Genomic DNA, 23,866 nt, shown 5'->3' on the forward strand with positions numbered 1-23,866 from the left:
AAAAGCAGCATGGAAATTCAATGGCAAAGTGATGTGCGTTTTTCTACACATTTTTGGTGTCTCGTCCGATCCTGTTTAAAATGCAAACACGTTGGATAGTAGTGTCTCTCGGACTTGTGTGGAGGGGGAACAGTGTGGACGTAACCTATTCTCTATCTATCAGCCAGAATAAACACGGTAAGGAAACTGGGGAAGAGAAAAACACGGTGATCTGATGGCTAGCATGCCATTGAGGGACAAACAAGAGAGATGATTGCCATCTCGTTTTAATTTCAACTGGCCTTTTTTTGTATGGACTAAACAGCTGAAAGCAACACCCAAAAATGACTCGGTGGAATTACTCATGCCATAACATTAATAAAATGTTATATTATACCTGAGACTCCAAAGCTCCTCCTGCGATAGAATATCACATTTTCGCTCAGAACCATGTTAAAGGTTCCCCTTAAATACAGCTCCCGTTAAATTCAAGCTTTGGCATTGTCCCATGAGTGACTGGGTCGAAAATGAACGTGAGGGGATTCCGTTTGATCTTATTGCTGTTTGGAGATGCTAATCGCTCACACTGAAAGCCATCGTGATGGTTTTGTATTGACATCCGTTGACTCCCGAAAGAAACAGTCTCTGCCCATCCATTAAAAAACTTCCGCATTGGCTATCATAGGCTACACCTGGTAACAGAGAAAATGTATCAAGGCGAGATACAATCTATTTACATTGTCATATTTGGATTTCTATTGACCAAGATTTGTGCCCGGCAGCCATACTTTTTATAGACACCTCTGATATTTTGTTTTGATACCATAGCCAATAGCTAGAGAAGGCTACTTGAACCAAATAGGCTCGCACTTGGCAACAATAATAATAATACTAACAAAGCCCCTTTTGGCTCCCAAATCATGCAAACTAAATGCCTGATTCATCAAACTCCCTTTATTGATACCTTCTATTTAACCCTACAGCTGCATTTTGCCTATGTGGGCTAGTTCATGATGTTTAAGTACCGGATCCGTATGTTTTTCAATGAACTGAAAGTACTGGTTTTCATGCGGTCTGACTCAAGACGGGGAACCGATTCAGACACAGACGGACGAACGAGCAGCATGCGAGGGCTCGGGGTAGGAGGCTGCGGGTGGCCACGCTTCGACTGCTCTACGCGGGACGATGAGGAGGAGTACTATGGCACCGATCCCCGGCCGCGCAGCCTGGCATTCGAGGAGAAGGATCCGAAGCTCCAAGCAGGCCTGGACGCTGTGTCGCTCACAAGCAGCTTGGACAGTGGCATGCGCTCGCCGCAGTGCCGGATCTGTTTCCAGGGCCCCGAACAGGTAGGCTCCCCTGTCCTGAGCCGTAGCCCTGCACTTCACCTATCTATCCAAGTCTAGGCTACCCTTCCCCCTGCTCGTTGTGATTACCCATTGTTTCCAGGGTTATTTCTATAAGTTTCTTCAAGGCTTATAAATTGGTTCTTTGCATGTACTGTATTTCAGGTCTATACATAAGCACTCACTGCAGGGAAGCTCAGGTATCCCTCTACTAGGCTATGGCAAACAAGCATGTCTTTTATCAGTTCAAAGATCAAATTGTTTGGATTAAGCCAACCTTTGTCTCCAAAGACCCCATATTGGCAGGGCCTCCCGAGTGGCGCAGCGGTCTAAGGCACTGCCTCTCAGTGCTAGAGGCATTACTACAGATCTGGGGACATACCTGGGCTGTGCCACAACTGGCCGTGGCCAGGAGTCCCATAGGACAGCGCACAATTGGCCTAGCGTCGCCCATGTTAGGCGAGGGTTTGGCCGGGGGGGGCTTTACTTGGCTCATCACGCTCTAGCAACTTCTAGTGGTGGGCCGGGTGCCTGCAGGCTGACCCCGGTTGCCAGTTGAGCGGTGTTTCCTTCGACACATCGGTGCGGCTGACTTTCGGATTAAGCTGGCGGGTATTAAGGAGTGCAGTTAGTCGGGTCATGTTTCGGAGGACACATGACTCCACCTTTGCCTCTTCCGAACCCGTGGGGGAGTTGCAGCGATTAGAAAAGATTGAAATTGGGGGATAAAGTATATTTTTAAATAATAATAAATAATAATAATAACAATATGACTGTTACATTTTCCTGGAACCCAATTACTAAAGCGGATACAAACCTTTTAACTTAACTTTGTTGACATGTTTCTGCATCATCATGCTCCAGCTGCAGCCAAAACAGACAGTGAAACAGGTTCCTTCTATTGAGGAGTTTAAACAGGATTTTGGTTGAATTCAAACTTTGCCATTGTGATGCTATTAGGGTGCCAAAAGTCAAATTTCAGAAAGCAACACATAGAATATGGAAATGTCTCCAATGGGTAAAACATTGTTGTTTTGTTGTGTACATTGTTCCATACACATATTGTTCCATACATTGTTCCATACATACATCTTGTTCCATACATTGTTCCATACATACATCTTGTTCCATACATTGTTCCATACATACATCTTGTTCCATACATTGTTCCATACATTGTTCCATACATACATCATTGTTCCATACATACAGCTTGTTCCAATACATTTTTCCATACACATGTTGTAAAAATAAATAAAGGAAGGAATGCACTGCATGCCGAAACGTTGGTTACATTAAATGTTTGGGAGCATAATTAGGGTATGCGACTTACGTTCTTTATTTTTATAATTTACTCCTCATTAGTCAGCACCTCTATAACGTTTTTGGTGGCTGTGCGTCAGTTTGTCTTTTACTAGACCATACACATGTTGTTCCATACATTGTTCCATACGTACATGTTGTTCCATACATTTTTCCATACGTACATTTTGTTCAAGACATTGTTCCATACACAATTTCAGGGTAAAACAGGCAGTGGTTTTACCACCAAGAACCAGATACAAATGAATACTGTAGGTACATACCATGATTTTAACAGAAGTGCTTTCGATATTAATCTGATTGTTGTGATTTGATTCAATGTCAGTCTGAACCTGACACTACTGTATGACACCAAAGGTTTCTCATCCATCGCAAACCTTTTCAGGATTTCATCACAGGCAAAAAGGAAAACACAAATAATGTGAAGAGGTGTACAACATGTTAGGGAGCAACCATGACATACAGTAGTTTTAACACAGTAGGACATACCTAGTCCGTTGCACAACTGAATGCATTCAACCGAAATGTGCTTCCGCATTTAACCCAACCCCTCTGGATCAGAGAGGTATGGGGGGCTGCCTTACTCAACGTCATAGGCGCCCAGGGATCAGTTGTCGTTTGGGGGTTAACTGCCTTGCTCAAGGGCAGAACGGACAATTTTTCAACCTTGCCAGCTCGGGGATTCAAACTAGCGACCTTTCGGTTACTGGCACAACACTCTTAACCGCTAAGCTACCAGTAGATAAAGTGAAATACAGTTGTAAAGTGCATCCTGGGTAATGCATTTAATGACCTTTGCCCTTTTATAATGACATCCAATCACAATTAATCAACAAGGATTATTGTTTGCGCAAAATATTTTAAACATTGTTAAGAAATACTGTACGTATAAAAACAAGTCTAATTCAATATATTAGTGATGGTAGAAAATGTCTGTTACTCTAGAAAATCAATTTCCTGTATTCTTGAGTAAATGAAAATATATTTTGTTTGAATTGGGCTATTTGTTAAAGAGCTCAAAAAAAAAAAAAAAGGCCCAAGCTAAGTCTAGCTTTGGGCTGTAGTTTTATAGATAGGAACAGTCTCTGTTGCAGCACCATGTCCCGTGACACAGGGATCCACTGAGGGAATCAAATGAGACAGGACCCTTGAACACTTTTAATTAGGCTTGGTGGTATCCTTTGAAAGGAGGCACGTGGTTCCATTAATAGAGTGGAGATGACAACATTGCATGGAGTTGATTTATAGGAGTGTCGTGATGTGGACTTACTGTGCAGGAAAATAAGAGATGAAGAGAGGACTGTGGAGTCTGCAAGACAAAAACCATGTAGCTAGGGGTATAGTGCCCTAACCTTATCACACATCTACAGTCAAGTGTATTATTCCACCTTTGCACTGGGGAATGATATTCCTTCCAAACCTGTAACTGTACATGTATATTAAACGGGTCACATTTTCTCATTTAGCCGAAAGACTGCAGATAAAGAAGAGCTTAGGAAATGGGTTTCGAATGGGAGGTCGAGGAGTCTTTTATCCTAGATGATAATTCATTTTCAAAGTGTAGCAAGTATGGTTCTAAGAATATCCTTGAAACGGCTGGCTATAGCTATGTTATTTGCAGTGAGGTAATGGTGGTGGTGCACGTGTATGGACCCAGGCTCTGCTGGTTGGAAAGTGCTGATGTGTAAGGCATTGGACTGCAGGCAGATTCTGACATTCATCCAACATCACTGGAGAGACATGCTCATGGAACCAAGAGTGCCCACAGTGGATTGTCTAGATGGACAACTCCCACATGCAATCCCAGGGTTTTAGCTGAAACACACCATGAACACTGTATTCCACTCCATTACATTAAAGATACAACTTGAGTCAGTTGAATCGCATTCTTCCATCGACCTGTGTATTTGTTCTCTGAATAGAAACTATACAGACAGTGGTCATTACCATATGGGTGAAAGAATCTGATCACCTTGTGCATGAATTCATATACGCTGTTTTTTCACACTGGTCTAGTCAGAGAGGAATGTTGTAAATCATGTCTGAGACCAGAGACGATAACAACCTATCTGTCACCGTCAGGTGTTTCTGGAGCACTAACTGTGCAATTGTGCACATGTCAACATATGTGTATGTACGGTTGTGTCTGTGCACGCATGCGTGAGTCCGTGTGTGTGCGTGTGCGCGTGCGTGTATGTGTGTGTGTGTCTCATTATGTAGTACATCCTAAATGATATAAACCAAGCAGAGAGCAAGATCATAAAGGAGCGATGATAAGAGATGGAGAAAGACAGTGGGGGAGGGGAAAGAGACAAAGGAGAGCGAGGGATAGAGAGAGGGGGAAGTGAGATGGACAGTTAGGTAAAGTGTAGTATGGTGGGAAAATAACAATAGTGGGAAATAGGTGACGAAAATTAAATGCAGCTTTGAGGGATTCTGTTATCTCTTAAAACCACACGGTTAATTGAGAACGTTCATTTTTACATGTACCTTTCTAGCTTTTGAGGTTTCATTATGATGATTCTATGTAAGCTATTCACAAAAAGGCTACTCTTTGGCTTTGATATTGGTACAGTATGACATTTTCAATTTTCATACATCAGCCCTTTCTATAGCCAGATTATATTGAACTTGATAAACATGAATGCCAGTTGTGTTTTCAATTCAGTCAATTCAGAAGGTAAACTGGAATTCCAATTATCCATATCCAAATGTTTCTAATTGAATGCCATTGAGGAAAATATACACTACCGTTCAAAAGTTTGGGGTCACTTAGAAATGTCCTTGTTTTTGAAAGAAAAGCAATTTTTTTGTCCATTAAAATAACATCAAATTGATCAGAAATACAGTGTAGACATTGTTAATGTTGTAAATGACTATTGTAGCTGGAAACGGACAATTTTTTTATTTATGGAATATCTACATAGGAGTACAGAGGCCCATTTATCAGCAATCATCACTCCTGTGTTCCAATGGCACGTTGTGTTAGCTAATCCAAGTTTATCATTTTAAAAGGCTAATTGATAATTAGAAAATCCTTTTGAAATGATATTAGCCCAGCTGAAAACTGTTGTCGTGATTAAAGAAGCAATAAAACTGGCCTTCTTTAGACTAGTTGAGTATCTGGATTATCAGCATTTGTGGGTTCGATTACAGGCTTAAAATGGCCAGAAACAAATAACTTTCTTCTGAAACTCATCAGTCTATTCTTGTTCTGAGAAATGAAGTCTATTCCATGTGAGAAATTGCCAAGAAACTGAAGATCTCGTACATCGCTGTGTACTACACCCTTCACAGAACAGCACAAACTGGCTCTAACCAGAATAGAAAGAGGAGTGGGAGGCCCAGGTGCACAACTGAGCAAGAGGACAAGTACATTAGGGTGTCTAGTTTGAGAAACAGACACCTCACAAGTCCTCAACTGGCAGCATCATTAAATAGTACCCGCAAAACACCAGTCTCAACGTCAACAGTGAAGAGGCGACTCCGGGATGCTGGCCTTCTAGGCAGAGTTCCTCTGTCCAGTGTCTGTGTTCTTTTGCCCATCTTAATCTTTTCTATTTATTGGCCAGTCTCCGCCATATGTCTTTTTCTTTGCAACTCTGCCTAGAAGGCCAGCATCCCAGTCGCCTCTTCACTGTTGACGTGAGTTTTATTGCTTCTTTAATCAGGATAACAGTTTTCAGCTGTGCTAACATAATTGCAAAAGGGTTTTCTAATGATCAATTAGCCGTTTAAAATGATAGACTTGGATTAGCTAACACACCGTGACATTGGAACACAGGAGTGATGGTTGCTGATAATGTGCCTCTGTACGCCTATGTAGATATTCCTTTACAAGTCTGCCGTTTCCAGCTACAATAGTCATTTACAACATTAATAATGTCTACACTGTATTTCTGATCAATTTGATGTTATTTTAATGGACAAAAACTTTTGAACGGTAGTGTACATTTCAGTTAATGGGGGCAATTGAAATGGAATTGATCCCAACCATAGTTATGGTCAGCCGTTTACCCAAATGTAGTGAGAGGTAACTGTTGGCCTTGAAACCTCTTCAGGAAAAAGCTGAGGATTTTCAGGAGCACAACATTAATCACATACAGTACAATAGCACTACACCTATATCACACTTCTATCACAGTTTCTCTCTTCCGTCTCCTCATCGATTCTTCCGGTTAAGTGTCTCAACAGGTGATGGCCCGACGTCCGTGGCGCTTGCCATTTATCTTCGACAAACACAATTAGCCACCTCGTCAGGAGGTATCAAATATTCATGATCATTAGCAGGCCGTCCTCCAGGGGCTCGGTGATGGGGGTGACTCCCTGTTGACATTGTCAACCTGAGATGGAGAGATGAACATGCTGTGTCACTCTGGGTCAACCGGCCTGGGCCTGTATTCACAAAGTGTCTCAGAGTAGAAAATTGGTTGTAAGTGGTGAGAATAGAGACATTTTACTCCTACTGTTATGGGTAAAAATAAAAGCTATGCATGAAGCTTCTTTAGTCATTAGAGTCATACCTAGTCTAAATATATTTAGGAGACCTCATGAGCTGTCGTAACCAGTTAAGAGTTACCAGAAGGTGTCTTGATTAGGAACATGCAGCGAGTCAGTGATTCCTGCGCCACATGCAATTGAATTGGAGTTGTTAAAATAATGTTTTGATATTTCTATGAGAACCATAAATAATCTAGACCTACATGCAATGGTATCTTTTTCGCTTTGACAAGGATTTCACACAAGGCCTATTTCACATCACATCACCCACTGGGCACAGAAGTCAGTTCAACATCTAGTTTTGGAGTTGTCAACTAATGTGAATTCAATAAAACATCACCTTGTCATTGGATTTAGGTTAAACGTTGGGTAAAAAATATGAAATGACCCTACGTTAATGACTTTTTTCAAATTCAATCAGTTTTCCAGGTTGATTCAACATCATAACAATATATTGTTTTGTTGAAATCAATCACATGGAAACAATGTTGATTTAACCTGTCTGGGATAGGGGGCAGTATTTTCACGGCCGGATGGAAAACATACCCAATTTAAACAGGTTACTACTCTGGCCCAGAAACTAGAATATGCATATTATTAGTATTGGATAGAAAAACACTCTGATTTGGATAGAAAACACTCTGAAGTTTCTAAAACTGTTTGAATGGTGTCTGTGAGTATAACAGAACTCATATGGCAGGCAAAAACCTGAGAAAAATCCAAGCAGGAAGTGAAAAGTCTGAGAATTGTAGTTCTTCTTTTGATTCTCTATCGAAGCTACAGTGTCTGTGGGGGACGTTGCACTTCCTAAGGCTTCCATTGGCTGTCTAAAGCCTTCAGAAAGTGGTTTGAACATTTTCCTGTCACTGGGCAGATAATAGGAGCTCAGTTACTGAGTGGTCTGCCTGGCAACAAAGGGATTGGATATGTGCAGTCACACTGTTCCTTCTTTTTCTTCTTGAATGAATATGCTATTGTCTGGTTGGAATATTATCGCAATTTTACGTTAAAAATACCATAAAGATTGATTTTAAACAGCGTTTGACATGCTTCTAAGTACGGTAATGGAACATTTTGACTTTTCGTCTCTCGTTCCGCGCTCGCGCGCTATGCATTTGGATAAATGATTTGTACGCACGAACAAAACAGAGGTATTTGTACATAAATATGGATTATTTCGAAGAAAAACAACATGTTGAAGTAGCAGTCCTGGGAGTGCATTCTGACAAAGATCAGCAAAGGTAAGAGAATATTTCTAATACTAATTCTGAGTTTAGGTTGCCCCGAACTTGGCGGGTGTCTGAATAGCTCACCGTGATGGCTGAGCTATGTACTCAGAATATTGAAAAATGTGCTTTCTCCGTAAAGCTATTTTAAAATCTGACACAGCGGTTGCATCCAGGGGTAGTCTATCTATAATTATTTTAAGAATTGTTATATATTTTGTCAACATTTATGATGAGTATTTTTTTAAATTGATGTGCACATTCACCGGTTGTTTTGGTGGGAATACATTTTCTGAACATCACGCGCCAATGTAAAATGCTGTTTTTGGATATAAATATGAACTTTATCAAACAAAACATACATGTATTGTGTAACATAATGTCCTAGGAGTGTCATCTGATGAAGATCGTCAAAGGTTAGTGCTTCATTTAGCTGTGTTTTGGGTTTTATTGACACATGTCCTTGCTTGGAAAATGGCTGTGTGATTATTTTTGTCTATGTACTCTCCTAACATAATCTAATGTTTTGCTTTCGCTGTAAAGCCTTTTTGAAATCGGACAATGTGGTTAGATTAACGAGAAGTTTATCTTTAAAATGGTGTAAAATAGTTGTATGTTTGAGAAAGTTGAATTATGACATTTTGTTGTTTTTTAATTTTCCGCCCTGATATTTCACTGGCTGTGTCCCACCTAGCCCATAGAAGTTTTAAACAGTTTTTGCCAAGTGGGTAGGCTATAATAAACAAGTTTTTCTTTTGATGATTTAATTACCTGCCTTTCAATCGTTTTTCCGCCATTCATTTTTCCCATAGGGGACTTTAGAAACACTTAAAATAAGGGCTGTGTTTCGTGTAGGCTTACCCTGGCATGACATTTTGATAACCATGTAAATCTCTCTCGAACAAGTTGAATATTACCAATATATTCATGTTTATTTACTCTCAGATTCGAAAATGTTCATTAGCGTCAAAGTAGACATCATGCAAAACTACAAATCCCTGCAAGGCCAGCTCCTGCATGTCATCACTAACTGAAACCTTTGCTAACAAGTATGGTGTCAATTGAAAACTTGCACAAGACAGATCGCAGAATTGTCAATTTTAAGAAATGTTGCCAATTTATTAATGACTAAATTTAGCTAATATTAGATAGTTAATCCAGAGATTCTAACCTTTGCCTCTATTGGCAGTCTTGTGCAGGTCATCATGGCATTTGTAGTTCTTTATGATAGCCACATTAGCAGTTAATTAGCATTTCATTTTGGGGGGGGTAAATACTTGCGAATATATTGATATGGTCACCTTGTCCTAGAGAGATTTACACGGTTATCAAAACGCGACGCCAGGGTAAGCCTACATAAAACACAGCCCTTATTTTAAGTGTTTCTAAAATATCCTATGGGAAAAATGAATGGTGGAAAAATGATTGGAACCATTTCCCTGTTTGACTGCTAGGTTTTATGAGTATTATGACTCATACTGTGGTACTCTATGTCATCATTGGTTCACCTGTCTCTCCATAACATCCCATTAACAAATAAATAATTGGTTACTTAGCTGTCTACATTATTTGATTCATAAGGCGTTATGCGCAAGGAGCAGATTCACTTACCCTTGAATTAGCCCATTTAATGTTGTTGGTTCTTTTTGGACCCAGCTACTTTGGTCCTTGCCAATTGAACCATCAACTGGTGTGGATATTTATATGCCCCGAAACACATCTTATTTATATTAAGTTGTTGTGATGGGCACTCTGTGCGTGTTTTGGGATGGGAATCAAGTTTGGTCCCACCCATGCTCAATACTCCGTACTTCATCCGCCAAAACATCATAGTGACAGAGAGGCAAAGATACAATCCAGCTAACAATTGTTGGCTCCCAGAATATTCCTAGGGTATTCCAATAATGTTCATGACAGACACATTCCATGAATTGTTCAGGAACGTTTTCAGTACTCTGTGGAGACATTCTTTCAACATTCAATTTGTATATGAAAATAATGTTTTGTCCATGTCTGCGATCATTAGCTGTTAGCTGAGAAAAGTATTGCTTGATGAGGATTTCACTGCTGCTCAATTAGTGCATCCAGATGTCTTACTTTATTCTTACTGAACATCAAGACTGAGATACTGTAACGGCCGTCGTTAAAGGTAGACCAAGGCGCAGCGTGTTGAGTGCTCATACTTGTATTTATTATACTGAAACACTATAAACAAAACGACAGCCAGCAGTTCTGTCAGGTTAACATGAACTAAACAGAAAATAACCACCCACAAACACAATGAAAAAAAAACAACCAACATAAATATGGTCTCTAATCAGAGGCAATGAGATTCAGCTGCCTCCAATTAGAGACCAACCCCAAACAATTCCAACATATAGATACCCTAGAATAAACATAGAAATAGAAGAAAATAGAACATAACCCAAAAACCCCAAAACACTCAGACAAACACCCCCTGCCACGCCCTGACCAAACTACAATAACAAATAACCCCTTTTACTGGTCAGGACGTGACAGATACACTTGGTTACAGGATTCAAACACAATATAATGTTCATAGAATGAACTACAGAGACCAATAACACTACTCAATGTATAGAACAAAATCTAGGCAATAGGGGTGAGAGAAATTAGTCCTACTATTTTGGATGAATTAGGATGTATCACAGTGGAAAGAATCACTGTGATTGAATGAAGGAAAATACCAAATCAGAGCACCAGCACTGACTGACTATGATTACTCCACATACAGTGCCATCAGAAAGTATTCACACCCCTTTACTTTTTCCACATTTTGTTCTGTTACAACTGGAATTTAAAATGGATTAAATTTAGATTTTGTGGCACTGATCTATACACAATACCCCATAATGTCATAGTGGAATTTTGTTTGTAGAATTTTTTGGGTCTCAGCTGGTAGAGCATGGTGCTTGCAAGGCCAGGGTTGTGGGTTCGATTCCCACGAGGGGACCAGTAGTAAAAAGTATGAAAATTAATGCACTCACTAACTTTAAGTCGCTCTGGATAAGAGTGTCTGCTAAATGACTAAAATGTAAATGTAATAAAACAAATAAAATCTGAAATGTCTTGAGTCAATAAGTATTCAACCCCTTTGTTATGGCAAGCCTAAATAAGTTCAGGAGTAAAAATGTAAAGTATGTCCATGAAATGGACCGCATAAAAGCTCAAGAGTGTTTTGTAAGTGTGCGTAATTGTAAAGTGTTTTTATCCTAAGTGGACACTGGGCACTGGGCACTACATAATTTCAACATGGAAAATTGGGTAACATTTGGTTGAGACATTGATCAATGAGATTACAACCTATATTCACCCACTTAAAAAGACAGTTGAATTTCCAATGCTTATAACCACCTAAAAGCAAAACCAAATTCCAATGGAAAAACAATGTCTGATATTTTTTGGTTAAGTTGCCACAAAAACGTCTTATCACTTCACTTTCAACCAATTAAAAGCACAGCAAAGTTCAAATGGGAACAAAATGTCATATATTTTGTTAATTTATACAGTACAAAAGAGGAATGGGATATCACTGTGCTTCAACTAATATGAAAAACAAATAACCTGTATTGCAGTTGAGATTACATTAAAAGTACATGGTGCAAGTGATCAATGCCGTTCAAGATTCTGCGTAGATTATTACAGCGATTTTGAAGATCTCCACAGACCTGCGATGACCTATGTATGCTATTTTGAACATGCATGCTTTATATGATTACTTAAGAAGAAATGTATAGTCACAGTAACCTCAAAATTTGCCAATGGATGTGTTACTCATTTTAAGGTCAAATGTTACATTAGTTTGCAAGATAGCCTTAACTTTTATAAGGGCACAAGACAAGACCCAAATGCAGACACAGGAGGCAGATGGTTGAGCTCCGATATTTATTATAACAAAAGGGGTAGGTAAAAGGCAGGTCGGGGACAGGTGAGAGTTCATAAACCAGGTCAGAGTCCAAACAGTACCAGGCAATAGGCAGGCTCGAGGTCAGGACAGGCAGGTGTTCAGTGATCAGGTCCGAGTCCAAACAGTACAAGGGGATAGGGAGGCTCGAGGTCAGAACAGGCAGAGTGGTCAGGCAGGCGGGTTCGGCGTCAGGACAGGAAAGGGTCAAAACCAGGAGGACTAGAGAAAAATAGGAGCAAGGACAAACACTGGTTGACTTGGCAAAACAAGACAAACTGGCACAGAGAGACAGGAAACACAGGGATAAATACACTGCTGATAATAAGCGACACCTGGAGGGGGGTGGAGATAAGCACAAGGACAGGTGAAACAGATCAGGGTGTGACAACTTTAGGCTATTTACTGTATTACAAAATTAAAATTGAATTGTGCTTGCTTGTCAATGCGGCAAATAACAACATTTGAAGGAGATGCATCTTCTGCTTGGATTGTTCCATCTGTGCCACTAACTTAGTCTGGCTTTAATTCTAGTTTGTCAACAAATTAATAATTGACATGTTGGATTCACGTCTCCATCTCAACCTAAATCAAATCAAACTTTAAATCACTTCAAATAAAGTTTGATTTGATTTAGTCCTATTCTTTAACTTTATGTTGGATTCATGTCTCCATCTCAAACAAACATTTAAGTTATAGAATAGGAATACATCAAATCAGACTTTAAATACACTTAAAATAAAGTTTGATTTGATTTCTTCCAATTCTTTAATTTAGATATTTGGTTGAGATGGAGATGAGAATCCAACATATAACTGTTTTATTTGTAGACAAACTGGAATTAAAGCCAGACTAAGTCAGTGGCACAGATGGAACTATCCAAGCAGAAGATACAGTTGAAGTCGGAAGTTTACATACACTTAGGTTGGAGTCATTAAAACTCGTTTTTCAACCACTCCACAAATTTCTTGTTAACAAACTATAGTTTTGGCAAGTCGGTTAGGACAACTACTTTGTACATGACACAAGTAATTTTTCCAACAATTGTTTACAGACAGATTATTTCACTTATAATTCACTGTATCACAATTCCAGTGGGTCAGAAGTTTACATGCACTAAGTTGACTGTGCCTTTAAACAGCTTAGAAAATTCCAGAAAATGATGTCATGGCTTTAGAAGCTTCTGATAGGCTAATTGACAACATTTGGAGGTGTACCTGTGGATGTATTTCAAGGCACGTGTCAGAGGAAAGCCCAAAAAATTGTCAAAGACTCCAGTCACCCAAGTCATAGACGGTTCGCTCTGCTACCGCACAGCAAGCGGGACCGAAGCGCCAAGTCTATAACCAAAAGGCTCCTTAACAGCTTCTACCCACAAGCCATAAGGCTGCTGAATAATTAATCAAATGGCCCCCCGGACTATTTACATTGACCCCCCTCCCATTTGTTTTTACATTGCTGCTACTCGCTGTTTATTATCTATGCATAGTCACTTTACCCATGCCTACATGAACAAATTACCTCAACTAACCTGTAACCTCACACATTGACGCTGTATTGGGATACCCCCTGTATATAGCCTCGTTATTGTTATTTTATTGTGTTACTTTTTATTATTTTTTATTTAAGTTTATTTGGTAAATATTTTCTTAACTCTTTCTTGAACTGCATTGTTGGTTAATGGCTTGTAAGTAAACATTTCATGGTAAGGTCTACACCTGTTGTATTCGGCACATGTGATAAATAAAGTTCGATTTTTATTTGATTTGAATGTGTCAAAGACCTAACTGGGTCCAGCACCGCACGGTATGGCTTGTTATACACTATACATGTATATACAAAAGTATGTGGACACCATTTCAAATTAGTGGATTCAGCCACACCTATTGCTGACAGGTGTATACAATCGAGCACACAGCCATGCAATCTCCATAGACAAAAATTGGCAGTAGAATGGCCTTACTGAAGAGCTCAGTGACTTTCAACGTGGCACCGTCATAGGATGCCCTGCTAGAGCTGCCCCAGTCAACTGTAAGTGCTGTTACTGTGAAGTGGAAACGTCTAGGAGCAACAACGGCTCAGCCGCGACGTGGTAGCCCACACAAGTTTACATTGTCTGTCCTCAGTTGCAACACTCACTACCGAGTTCCAAACTGCCTCTGGAAGCAATATCAGCACAAGAAATGTTCGTGGGGAGCTTCATGAAATAGGTTTCCATGACCGAGCAGCCACACACAAGCCTAAGATCACCATGCGCAATGCCAAGCATCAGCCATTGGATTCTGGAGCAGTGGAAATGCGTTCTCTGGAGTGATTAATCATTCTTCACCATCTGGCAGTCCGATGGACGAATCTGGGTTCGGCGGATGCCAGGAGAACGTTACCTACCCCAATGCATGTCAACCGTAAAGTTTGGTGGAGGAGGAATAATGGTCTGGGGCTGTTTTTCATGGTTCGGGCTAGGACCCTTAGTTCAAGTGAAGGGAAATCTTAAAGTTACAGCATACAATGACATTCTAGACAATTCTGTGCTCCCAACTTAGTGGTAACAATTTGGGTAAGGCCCTTTCCTGTTTCAGCATGACAATGCCGCCTGTGCACAAAGCGAATTGTTTGTTGAGATCAGTGTGGAAGAATTTGACTGGCCTGCACAGAGCCCTGACCTCAACTCCATCTAACACCTTTGAGATGAATTGGAACGCTGACTGACCTAATCGCCCAACATCAGTGCCCCACAGCAATATTCCATCATCTAGTGGAAAGCCTTCCCAGAAGAGTGGAGGCTGTTAGAGCAGCAAAGGGGGGACCAACTCTATATTAATGCTCATGATTCTGGAATGAGATGTTCAACAGGCAGGTGTCCACATACTATTGGTCATGTAGTGTATTGTTGTCAAAGACCTGACTGGGCCCAGCACCCCATGGTATGCCTTGTTATATTGTTGTATGCATGTTTGTGTACTGAGGAACAAGAAAGCCACTTTCAATTTCATTATGTTGGGGGTTTTCATGAAAGTAGTTGTTGCCTGGTGTAATGTGAGTAACATTATATCTCTTTAGAGTGTGTGTCAACCTGCAGCACAACATGTCACCCTTTATAAAGCACATGTTTGTCATATTCGACATAGTGGGTTATGTCACATTTGACATTGGTGATTATGTCAGACAGTTATGCCACATTTATGAACCCTTTATAAAGCATGACATATGGTTATAGATGCTTTGTAACACATGTATGTAGTGCTTAGGAAGGCATTATGAAGGCTTTATGAAGCCTTTATAAGCTGAATGTCATTTAAACAGGGACCGTCTTTTCATTCATTATCTGTTACATTTACCTGTAATCGTCACAGCCAGCCCTTACCATTCCACTCCATCTCTCTTCTTCTTTGTACCTCACCTGCCCTAAGTCCTCTTTCTCAAATCCAGCCAAACAACGACAACAACAACAACAACAACGATATGGAACAGCATAATCACCAGAATTGTACTCCAAACCACTCTAGACTTTCTCTGCTATGAACAAATACTGATTACATATTTTGGAAACACATCCTCTGGTGTGTGTGTGTTTTTAGGGTTTCTGGAATGGTTATAGTTATATAAAAATGTGGATCAACAGCAATACCATTCTCTCACAAATCATGTAACAATATATAACACTATACCGTACATTCTTTAAATCAATACATTGTTGACAAACATTTTATTAACGAAAACACATTCCGTTGTTATTCAGTTTTTTTTGGTGGGGGAGGGGGTTCGAGAATGGCGCCAATCATCTACAATTAATGTGGGGGCTATGTCAGGATTAGCAATGTCATCCTCTCCCAAATCATGTAAAGCTATACAGCTGTACATTCTCTCTCATTAACAACTTCGATCATAAAATGTGAGCTAAATAAATGTTCTGCATTCAACGATTTGCTTGTTCTTTGCCTGCGCTTGTGTACAGTTACAGAGCAGTATCCTGGCCTTATTATTTACCATAACGCAAACTGTAATGCCCCCCTCACTTATCCAATGACATGAATATGCCTCTTACTGTACTATACACACCTGCTTCCATCCCACAAAACATCACTCACCTTTTATGCTTTTATGTACCATCCCTGTACTCCATTTTGTAATGTGTTGTACTGGACTATCCTGGAAAATGTACACCATCTTATTACCATGGAAATGCTTGTCCTCTTCCATCCTCCATCCAGACTCTACCACAGTGAGTAATGTCCTGGACTAGATGGCAGGACTTGATGGAAGGGAATAAACCACAAGATGATGCTGATAAGCCACCTGACCCTGACCTCTAACCTCAGCCAGTGGCTATATGAAATGACATTGATATTTATGTTGATCTCATGTTGAATGGAATCAAAAATATGACGGAAGACCTATTTTAGATAGCAATCCAGTGATATTGCTAGATACCAAGGTGTAGGTGTACTCATGTTTGTCTCAAATGACTATTCAAACAACACCCTTAAGAAAACCCTGTACCCAGAAGTGCCTCTAGAGATCCAGGTGAACACTTGTTTTTGAGCATCCGTGTCAGCTTCACCAACGATTCAGTGCTTAGTGCCTGGTCTCAGGGTTTGAGCATCCGTGTCAGCTTCACCGACGATTCAGTGCTTAGTGCCTGGTCTCAGGGTTTGAGCATCTGTGTCAGCTTCACCAACGATTCAGTGCTTAGTGCCTGGTCTCAGGGTTTGAGCATCCGTGTCAGCTTCACCAACGATTCAGTGCTTAGTGCCTGGTCTCAGGGTTTGAGCATCCGTGTCAGCTTCACCAACGATTCAGTGCTTAGTGCCTGGTCGCAGGGTTTGAACATCCGTGTCAGCTTCACCAACGATTCAGTGCTTAGTGCCTGGTCTCAGGGTTTGCAGGCTTTTGTAGCAACCCATCACTAATACACTTGATTCAACAAAACTATGAATCATCCACATCATGCTTAGCTGAATCAGGTATTTTAATGCTGGTCTGGACCAAAGGTCTAGGATCAAAAGACCGGAGTAGTTGCCCATGCCTTCAGTAGATATTTAGAGAGATCTAACTGAAGCATATCTCTCTGTTTCCTTCTCTGTGTCCTGCAGGGGGAGTTGCTGAGCCCGTGTCGCTGTGACGGCTCTGTGCGCTGTACTCACCAGCCCTGCCTCATCCGCTGGATCAGCGAGAGAGGCTCCTGGAGTTGTGAGCTCTGCTACTTCAAGTACCAGGTCCTGGCCATCAGCACCAAGAACCCACTGCAGGTACAGGATCTGTTTGTTTGTGCATGTGGGTGTAAGTGACTACAAGTGCTGCCCTATACCTCAGGGTTTCCATACCAAATCCAAGGTATTCTGTGAATGCTGAAGCATCGCACTTCAATGCTCCGAAAATACATACAAATGTAACAAAACACCTTTTCACGTCTTCCTGCCTGCAACTGCGTAACATCAGTGCACAGATAATTATCTCCACCAAAAAGACACACACATTGATCCACCTCTCCCTCCCCTCTCTCCTTCCACCTCCCTCTTTCTCTCTCCACCGCCCTCTCTCTCTCCCCCTCCCTCTCTTTCCCTCTCTCTCTCTCTGTATATCCCCCCTCTCTCTCCAGTGGCAAGCCATCTCTCTGACGGTGATAGAGAAGGTGCAGATAGCAGCCATCATCCTGGGTTCTCTGTTCCTTATCGCCAGCATCTCCTGGCTGGTGTGGTCATCCCTCAGCCCTTCGGCCAAGTGGCAGCGCCAGGACCTGCTCTTCCAGATCTGCTATGGCATGTACGGCTTCATGGACATTGTGTGCATAGGTAAGCTAGAAGGTTCTATAATGTAGACCTCACTGATATACTATCAAAGATAATCATAAGCTTTTGTGATTGCAATTGCAGGTATGTGTAGAGTTGCATATAACAACAAAGGAGAATACCTACATGCTTCCAGAGTTTGAATGTAGGAAGGGTGGTTGAAACGCTCCAGTGTTACAGCACTAGAAGGTCTAGGATCTAAACAGTGTACAGATATTCTACTTTCTCTTCATAAGCTTTTGTGATTGGTCAAACAGTTACTATGTCTGACCTGAACTTTGACATAGCGAAGCATCTTACAGTTTTAAAAATTTCAGTGGTGCAATTTTCACAAGTATGTGGTACATTTTCATAACTCTTAGCACAAAACTCAAAAACAGTTCATCATAAAGGCAGTTGTTTCAAAACTCAAAGCACACTTTCAATTGACTAAGTACAACACACAAAATCATACAGTCACCTTTTCTCCAGACTTAATCAGTGTTTCATCTACTGTAGAAATACATGTTTTGTTAAACAACATTTTACTGTTACATAATGGTAAACCTAAAGATTCTACATGTAAACCGGTTTGTCTACTACAGATTTTGATAACTACATAATGAAAATGTATGTCTGTAATGTAGAAACATAAAAGTATGATATATACTCAAATGTACTACTACTATGATGACTGTTATGATTTTACTTCACAGTAAGTTTTTTAAAAATCAGATATTGACAAGACCAGATATGTGCAACAAATCTAATTTTATTGGTTGCGTAAACAGATTAGATGTTACAGCAGGTGCAGCGAAATGCTTGTGTTTCTAGCTCCTACAGTGCTGTAACTCAATTTCAATACAGTACCAATATGCAAATAATTCAGAAAGTCCAAAACAAGAAAGAAATGCATCCCTAAGGCCAATACCAGGGGTAGTCAACCCTGGTCCTGGAGTGCTGCAGGCACTGCATGTTTTTTTATTTAACTGACCTGGAAGACCAGGTGTGTTGAATTTAGGCAATCACTGAACTGATTAATGAGCTCAGTTTGTCAGGTGTGGGATCTAGTTGGAACAAAATATTTCCTGCGAATCCTGCCCATCACCGGCAGCTAAAATCAAATCAAACGATGTGTGTGTCACCCAACACTCTCTCTCCTCCTCCACTGAAGTAATGTATCTGCTCCTTGGTGCACCTTGGAAGGAACCACTTATTATGGAGAATAGGGGGGTACTCTTTTCCTGGTCCAGTCAGTGTGCCCCCTCCGCAAACTACTGCTGACAGATCTTTTTATAAATAAATGTTATCAAATGTGGGCTTAAAACTTAACTTTAGTTATTAATTTAACATCTGAAAAATAAATAAAAAACAGGACATATCTGAGGGGCCACGTGCCTAGCAATCTTGCACAACGAAAGGTTTTGAATGTAAGACTGGCTGCATTACAAGTGTTACCAGTTTGGTGTTTTGTAGTAAGAGTTTTGAAAATTCACCACATTCTTCTGAAAATAGTACCAAAGCGATAAAAAAACGGTATTAACTATTGATCATTTTAGCATTCATGGTCAGTTCTCCTTGTAGTTGTCAGCTGTGTGTGTGTGTGTGTATAATTTAGTTAGTGAGAGCAATTTGTTTGTTTTGCTCGTTTCTGTTTGGGCTTTCATCTCACTTAGGTCGTAGTCTGTGTGACATGTAATGCTGAAAATGTACAGCCACTTCTCAAGAGCCTTGTGCATCCAGACTGTTTAAATATTTACAGCATACTTGTGCAAAGGTAGCCGACAATCATTTCTGCTTTCAAGTTTTTTTCCCCCCAGAGTGCGTTCTTACTTTCTCTCCTGTCCTTCTCTTTCTCTGTGTCCTTTCATCTGTTTCCCTCTTTGTCTGGCTATTCACACTCTGCAATCTTTCACTTCTCTCCATCTACTTGCCTTCCTCCTCCCTCCGTCTATTTTCTATTCACTGTCTCTCTATCTCCTACCTCTTGTATCGCTCCTGCATCCCTCACGTTCATACCTGTCCTCTCTCTTTCTCCCTTTCTCTCTCTTACTTGCCCATGTCTGTCTGTCCATGTCTGTCTGGCCATGTCTGTCTGTCCATGTCTGTCTGTCCATGTCTGTCTGGCCATGTCTGTCTGGCCATGTCTGTCTGGCCATGTCTGTCTGGCCATGTCTGTCTGTCCATGTCTGTCTGTCCATGTTTGTCTGGTTTTCTCTGTCCAGGTCTTATAATTCATGAGGGATCGTCTGTATACCGGATCTTTAAGCGCTGGCAGGCGGTGAACCAGCAGTGGAAAGTACTGAACTATGAGAAAGACAAGGACCTGGGCGACCCCATCAGCTCCAGCGGCAAGGGTGGGGGGCGTGGGGGTCGAAACCCTCCCCACAGTTCAGCCGGGGCAGACAGGGGAGGCCGGGCAGGCCAGCGTGTTAGGACTATTCTCAACCACCACTGTGGCTACACCATCCTGCACATCCTCAGCCAGCTGAGGCCCAGTGATGGACGCATCAGCGCCACGACCAACCGTGAGGTGGTCATGAGGGTCACCACCGTATGAGACCGGACTCTGCAGGTGGGAGGGATTTGGACAACAGCCAACAACCGCCCTGATCCACCTCCTTAAAACCCCCAAATGACTCTCACCCTTCGCCCCTGGCCTTACCCCCCCCCCCCCCCCCACCCCCGCACTGAGTATCTCCCTAAGCCCAAAGTGTGGCGCAGTGAGAGTGAACAAAAACACAACGGCATAGACGCAGAGATCCTGCTTCTGATAACCCTCCTATGAGACATGAGGGGAGGGAGAGCAGCACAGTTAGAGTGTTGTTGAAGTTACAGACACAGACTGTAGGACAAAATCATTAATAAAAAAAGACAAAAAGGAAATGGCTTCGATTAAAAAAAAAGGAAAAAAAAGATGGAGGTCTTTCTTTCGCCAGGTGAAATACACAAAGTATTGTCATTATTCCTGTTCTTCTATTTTCTGAAGAAAAACTCAAAGTATTGTTCCTGATTTAGATTTTATAATCGAGAACATGTTGAGGAAAAATGGCAAGGGACATTTTCTTACATCTGCCCCCCAAACCCATGCCACCAATTATGACCCACATCTCCTTCTCCTCCTCAACTCAACTCATCCCTGTATCCCCATAACCCATAACCCCCCCCCCCGCTCTTTCTCTTTATTTTTCTTCACGGTGTCTGTGAAAGACATTCTCTGTCCACCTGTAACACCTACACTGTCCCTTTGGCGCAAAGCAGACATGGAACCCTCTAAAGAATACGAGCAAAAAGGTGCAATAAAACTATTTAAAGAGATATGACTGACACAACTGAATGAGATTCCAACATTACAATTCATCTTCTGCAATAAAGAAACCTGTACATGTCATGGTGAAACCCTGTGTGACGTCACAGTTTTATATTGTACACAATATTTGGTATCAATATTGTATGTTGTATTGTTTTCATGAGTTACTGTGTGAAGTTTTGAGATTTGTACCTTGGAATATTTGAATATGTTAAAGTTAACAATACAAGGTAGGTCAGCATCAATAATTAGAGTTGATCAACAGGAACAGATTAAATTTTTTCTTTAATGGTTTGAATATAATATAAGCTGACCTCAATCGACTGAAATTGACATGGAATCAGCCCCATCTGCCAATGGGTAGGGTAAGGATTCAATTGCAGAACGGTGTGCATAATAATTTTGGCCTTTCACAAAATAAATTGTGAAGCTTTGTGAGCCCACTATTACCATTTTCTGGATTCTGACTGTAGTTTACAGAATGCAGGAAAGTAGTGGACTACTTATACCCTCATTGTTTGTGAAAAGTAATTATTTATAATTCAGTAAATGCGGAGTAGGCCAACAGATGGCGACAAATGACCAATAGTAAAGATTGATGGTCTTTGATGGTCTATGGGCAGCAATAAGCATTTTGATATCTTTAAAACAGCCACAATAAAAATAACATGCTCTTTAAGTTGAACCTTTTACTGCAGTGGGCTGAATCAGGGTCACACAGAGTGATTATTGGTAGTCTTAAGCAAATCTACTTTATAACACCTCACACATGGTTCTGGGCTTAAAAAAAGAAAACACCTGTACCATGTCAGATATAGGGTGGAAATATATATAAAAAAATTGTGTTTGCATCCCAATATTACACATTATATACATCACAGAAGACTGAACTATAACAAAATTGTTTAACATAGAAACACCGGATTTTCGTCAGGTTTTCTGAAATAATATTTATTAAATATTATTATTTATTAAATATTAATAACATTCCACACATGAGGCCAAAAAGGGCGCTTTTGGTCATTGACTGCAGGAAAGGGCTACCGTATCCATAATATAGAACAGGTGAAATAGAATAATGTCCAAATAGATGTGTCCCATTGCAAATAAACTGGTAGGCATAATTTGTCTTTCATTGAAGTGAGACACATCATGCAAACATTTTCACAGTGGTGGAAAAAGTACTAAATTGTCATACTCGACAAAAGTAAAGATAACTTAATAGAAAATGACTCAAGTAACAGTAAAAGTCAACCAGTAAAATACTACTTGAGTAAACGTCTAAAAGTATCTGATTTTAAATGTATTTAAGTACAGTGGTGGAAAAAGTACTCAATTGTCATACTTGAGTAATAGAAAACGCTATACATCAAATTCCTTAAACCAGAGAGCATGATTTTCATGTTTTTTTTAAACACTCCGACACTCAGACATCATTGACAAATGCAGTATTTGAGTTTAGTGAGTCCGCCAGATCAGAGGCAGTAGGGATGACACTGCGATATATTGATAGGTGCATGAATTGCACCATACTTCTGTCCTGCCTGAGCATTCTAAATGTAACGAGTACTTTTTGGTGTCAGGGAAAATGTATGGGAGTAAAAAGTACATATTTTCTTCAGGACTGTAGTGGAGTAAAATTTTAAGTCATCAAAAATATGAATAATAAAGTACAGATACCCCCAAAAACTACTTAAGTAGTACTTTAACATATTTTTACCTAAGTACTTTACACAACTGCATTTGATTTGATACAATACAGCAGTAAATCCATATATACAGTTGAAGTCGGAAGTTTACATACACCTTAGCCAAATACATTTAAACTCAGTTTTTCACAATTCCTGAAATTTAATCCTAGTAACAATTCCCTGTCTTAGGTCAGTTAGGATCACCACTTTATTTTAAGAATGTGAAATGTCAGAATAATAGTAGAGAATGATTTATTACAGATTTTATTTCCTTCATCACATTCCCAGTGGGTCAGAAGTTTACATACACTCAATTAGTATTTGGCAGCATTGCCTTTAAATTGTTTAACTTGGGTCAAACGTTTCAGGGAGCCTTCAACAACCTTCCCACAATAAGTTGGGTGAATTTTGGCCCATTCCTCCTGACAGAGCTGGTGTAACTGAGTCATGTTTGTAGGTCTCCTTGCTCCCACACACTTTATAGGATTGAGGTCAGGGCTTTGTGATGGCCACTCCAATACCTTGACTTTGTTGTCCTTAAGCCATTTTGCAACAACTTTGGAAGTATGCTTGGTGTCATTGTCTATTTGGAAGACCCATTTGCGACCAAGCTTTAACTTCCTGACTGATGTCTTGAGATGTTGCTTCAATATATCCACATAATTGTCCTGCCTCATGATGCCATCTATTTTGTGAAGTTCACCAGTCCCTCCTGCAGCAAAGCACCACACAACATGATGCTGGTGTTCTTCGGCTTGAAAGCGTTCCCCTTTTTCCTCCAAACATAATGATGGTCAT

At 40.5% G+C, this 23,866-nt stretch overlaps 1 protein-coding gene across 1 annotated transcript; it reads left to right on the forward strand.

Moving 5' to 3' along the window:
- Positions 1-828: 828 nt before the first annotated feature.
- On the forward strand, positions 829-21,194 carry LOC115207951 (E3 ubiquitin-protein ligase MARCH9-like). Its single transcript, XM_029775597.1, has 4 exons — positions 829-1,328; positions 17,393-17,548; positions 17,899-18,091; positions 20,293-21,194. Exons 1-4 carry the CDS (start codon positions 990-992, stop codon positions 20,625-20,627), a joined length of 1,023 nt encoding a protein of 340 aa, XP_029631457.1. The 5' UTR covers positions 829-989; the 3' UTR covers positions 20,628-21,194.
- Positions 21,195-23,866: the final 2,672 nt, after the last annotated feature.

This window comes from Salmo trutta, chromosome 14 (assembly GCF_901001165.1).
Source record: "Salmo trutta chromosome 14, fSalTru1.1, whole genome shotgun sequence".
Lineage (NCBI taxonomy): Eukaryota > Metazoa > Chordata > Actinopteri > Salmoniformes > Salmonidae > Salmo > Salmo trutta.

Coding starts and splice junctions, on each gene's coding strand:
- LOC115207951 (XM_029775597.1), top strand. CDS start 990: ATGATGTTTAAGTACCGGATCCGTATGTTTTTCAATGAACTGAAAGTA. Junction 1,329..17,392: donor GTTTCCAGGGCCCCGAACAG/GTAGGCTCCCCT, acceptor TGTGTCCTGCAG/GGGGAGTTGCTGAGCCCGTG. Junction 18,092..20,292: donor CATGGACATTGTGTGCATAG/GTAAGCTAGAAG, acceptor TTCTCTGTCCAG/GTCTTATAATTCATGAGGGA.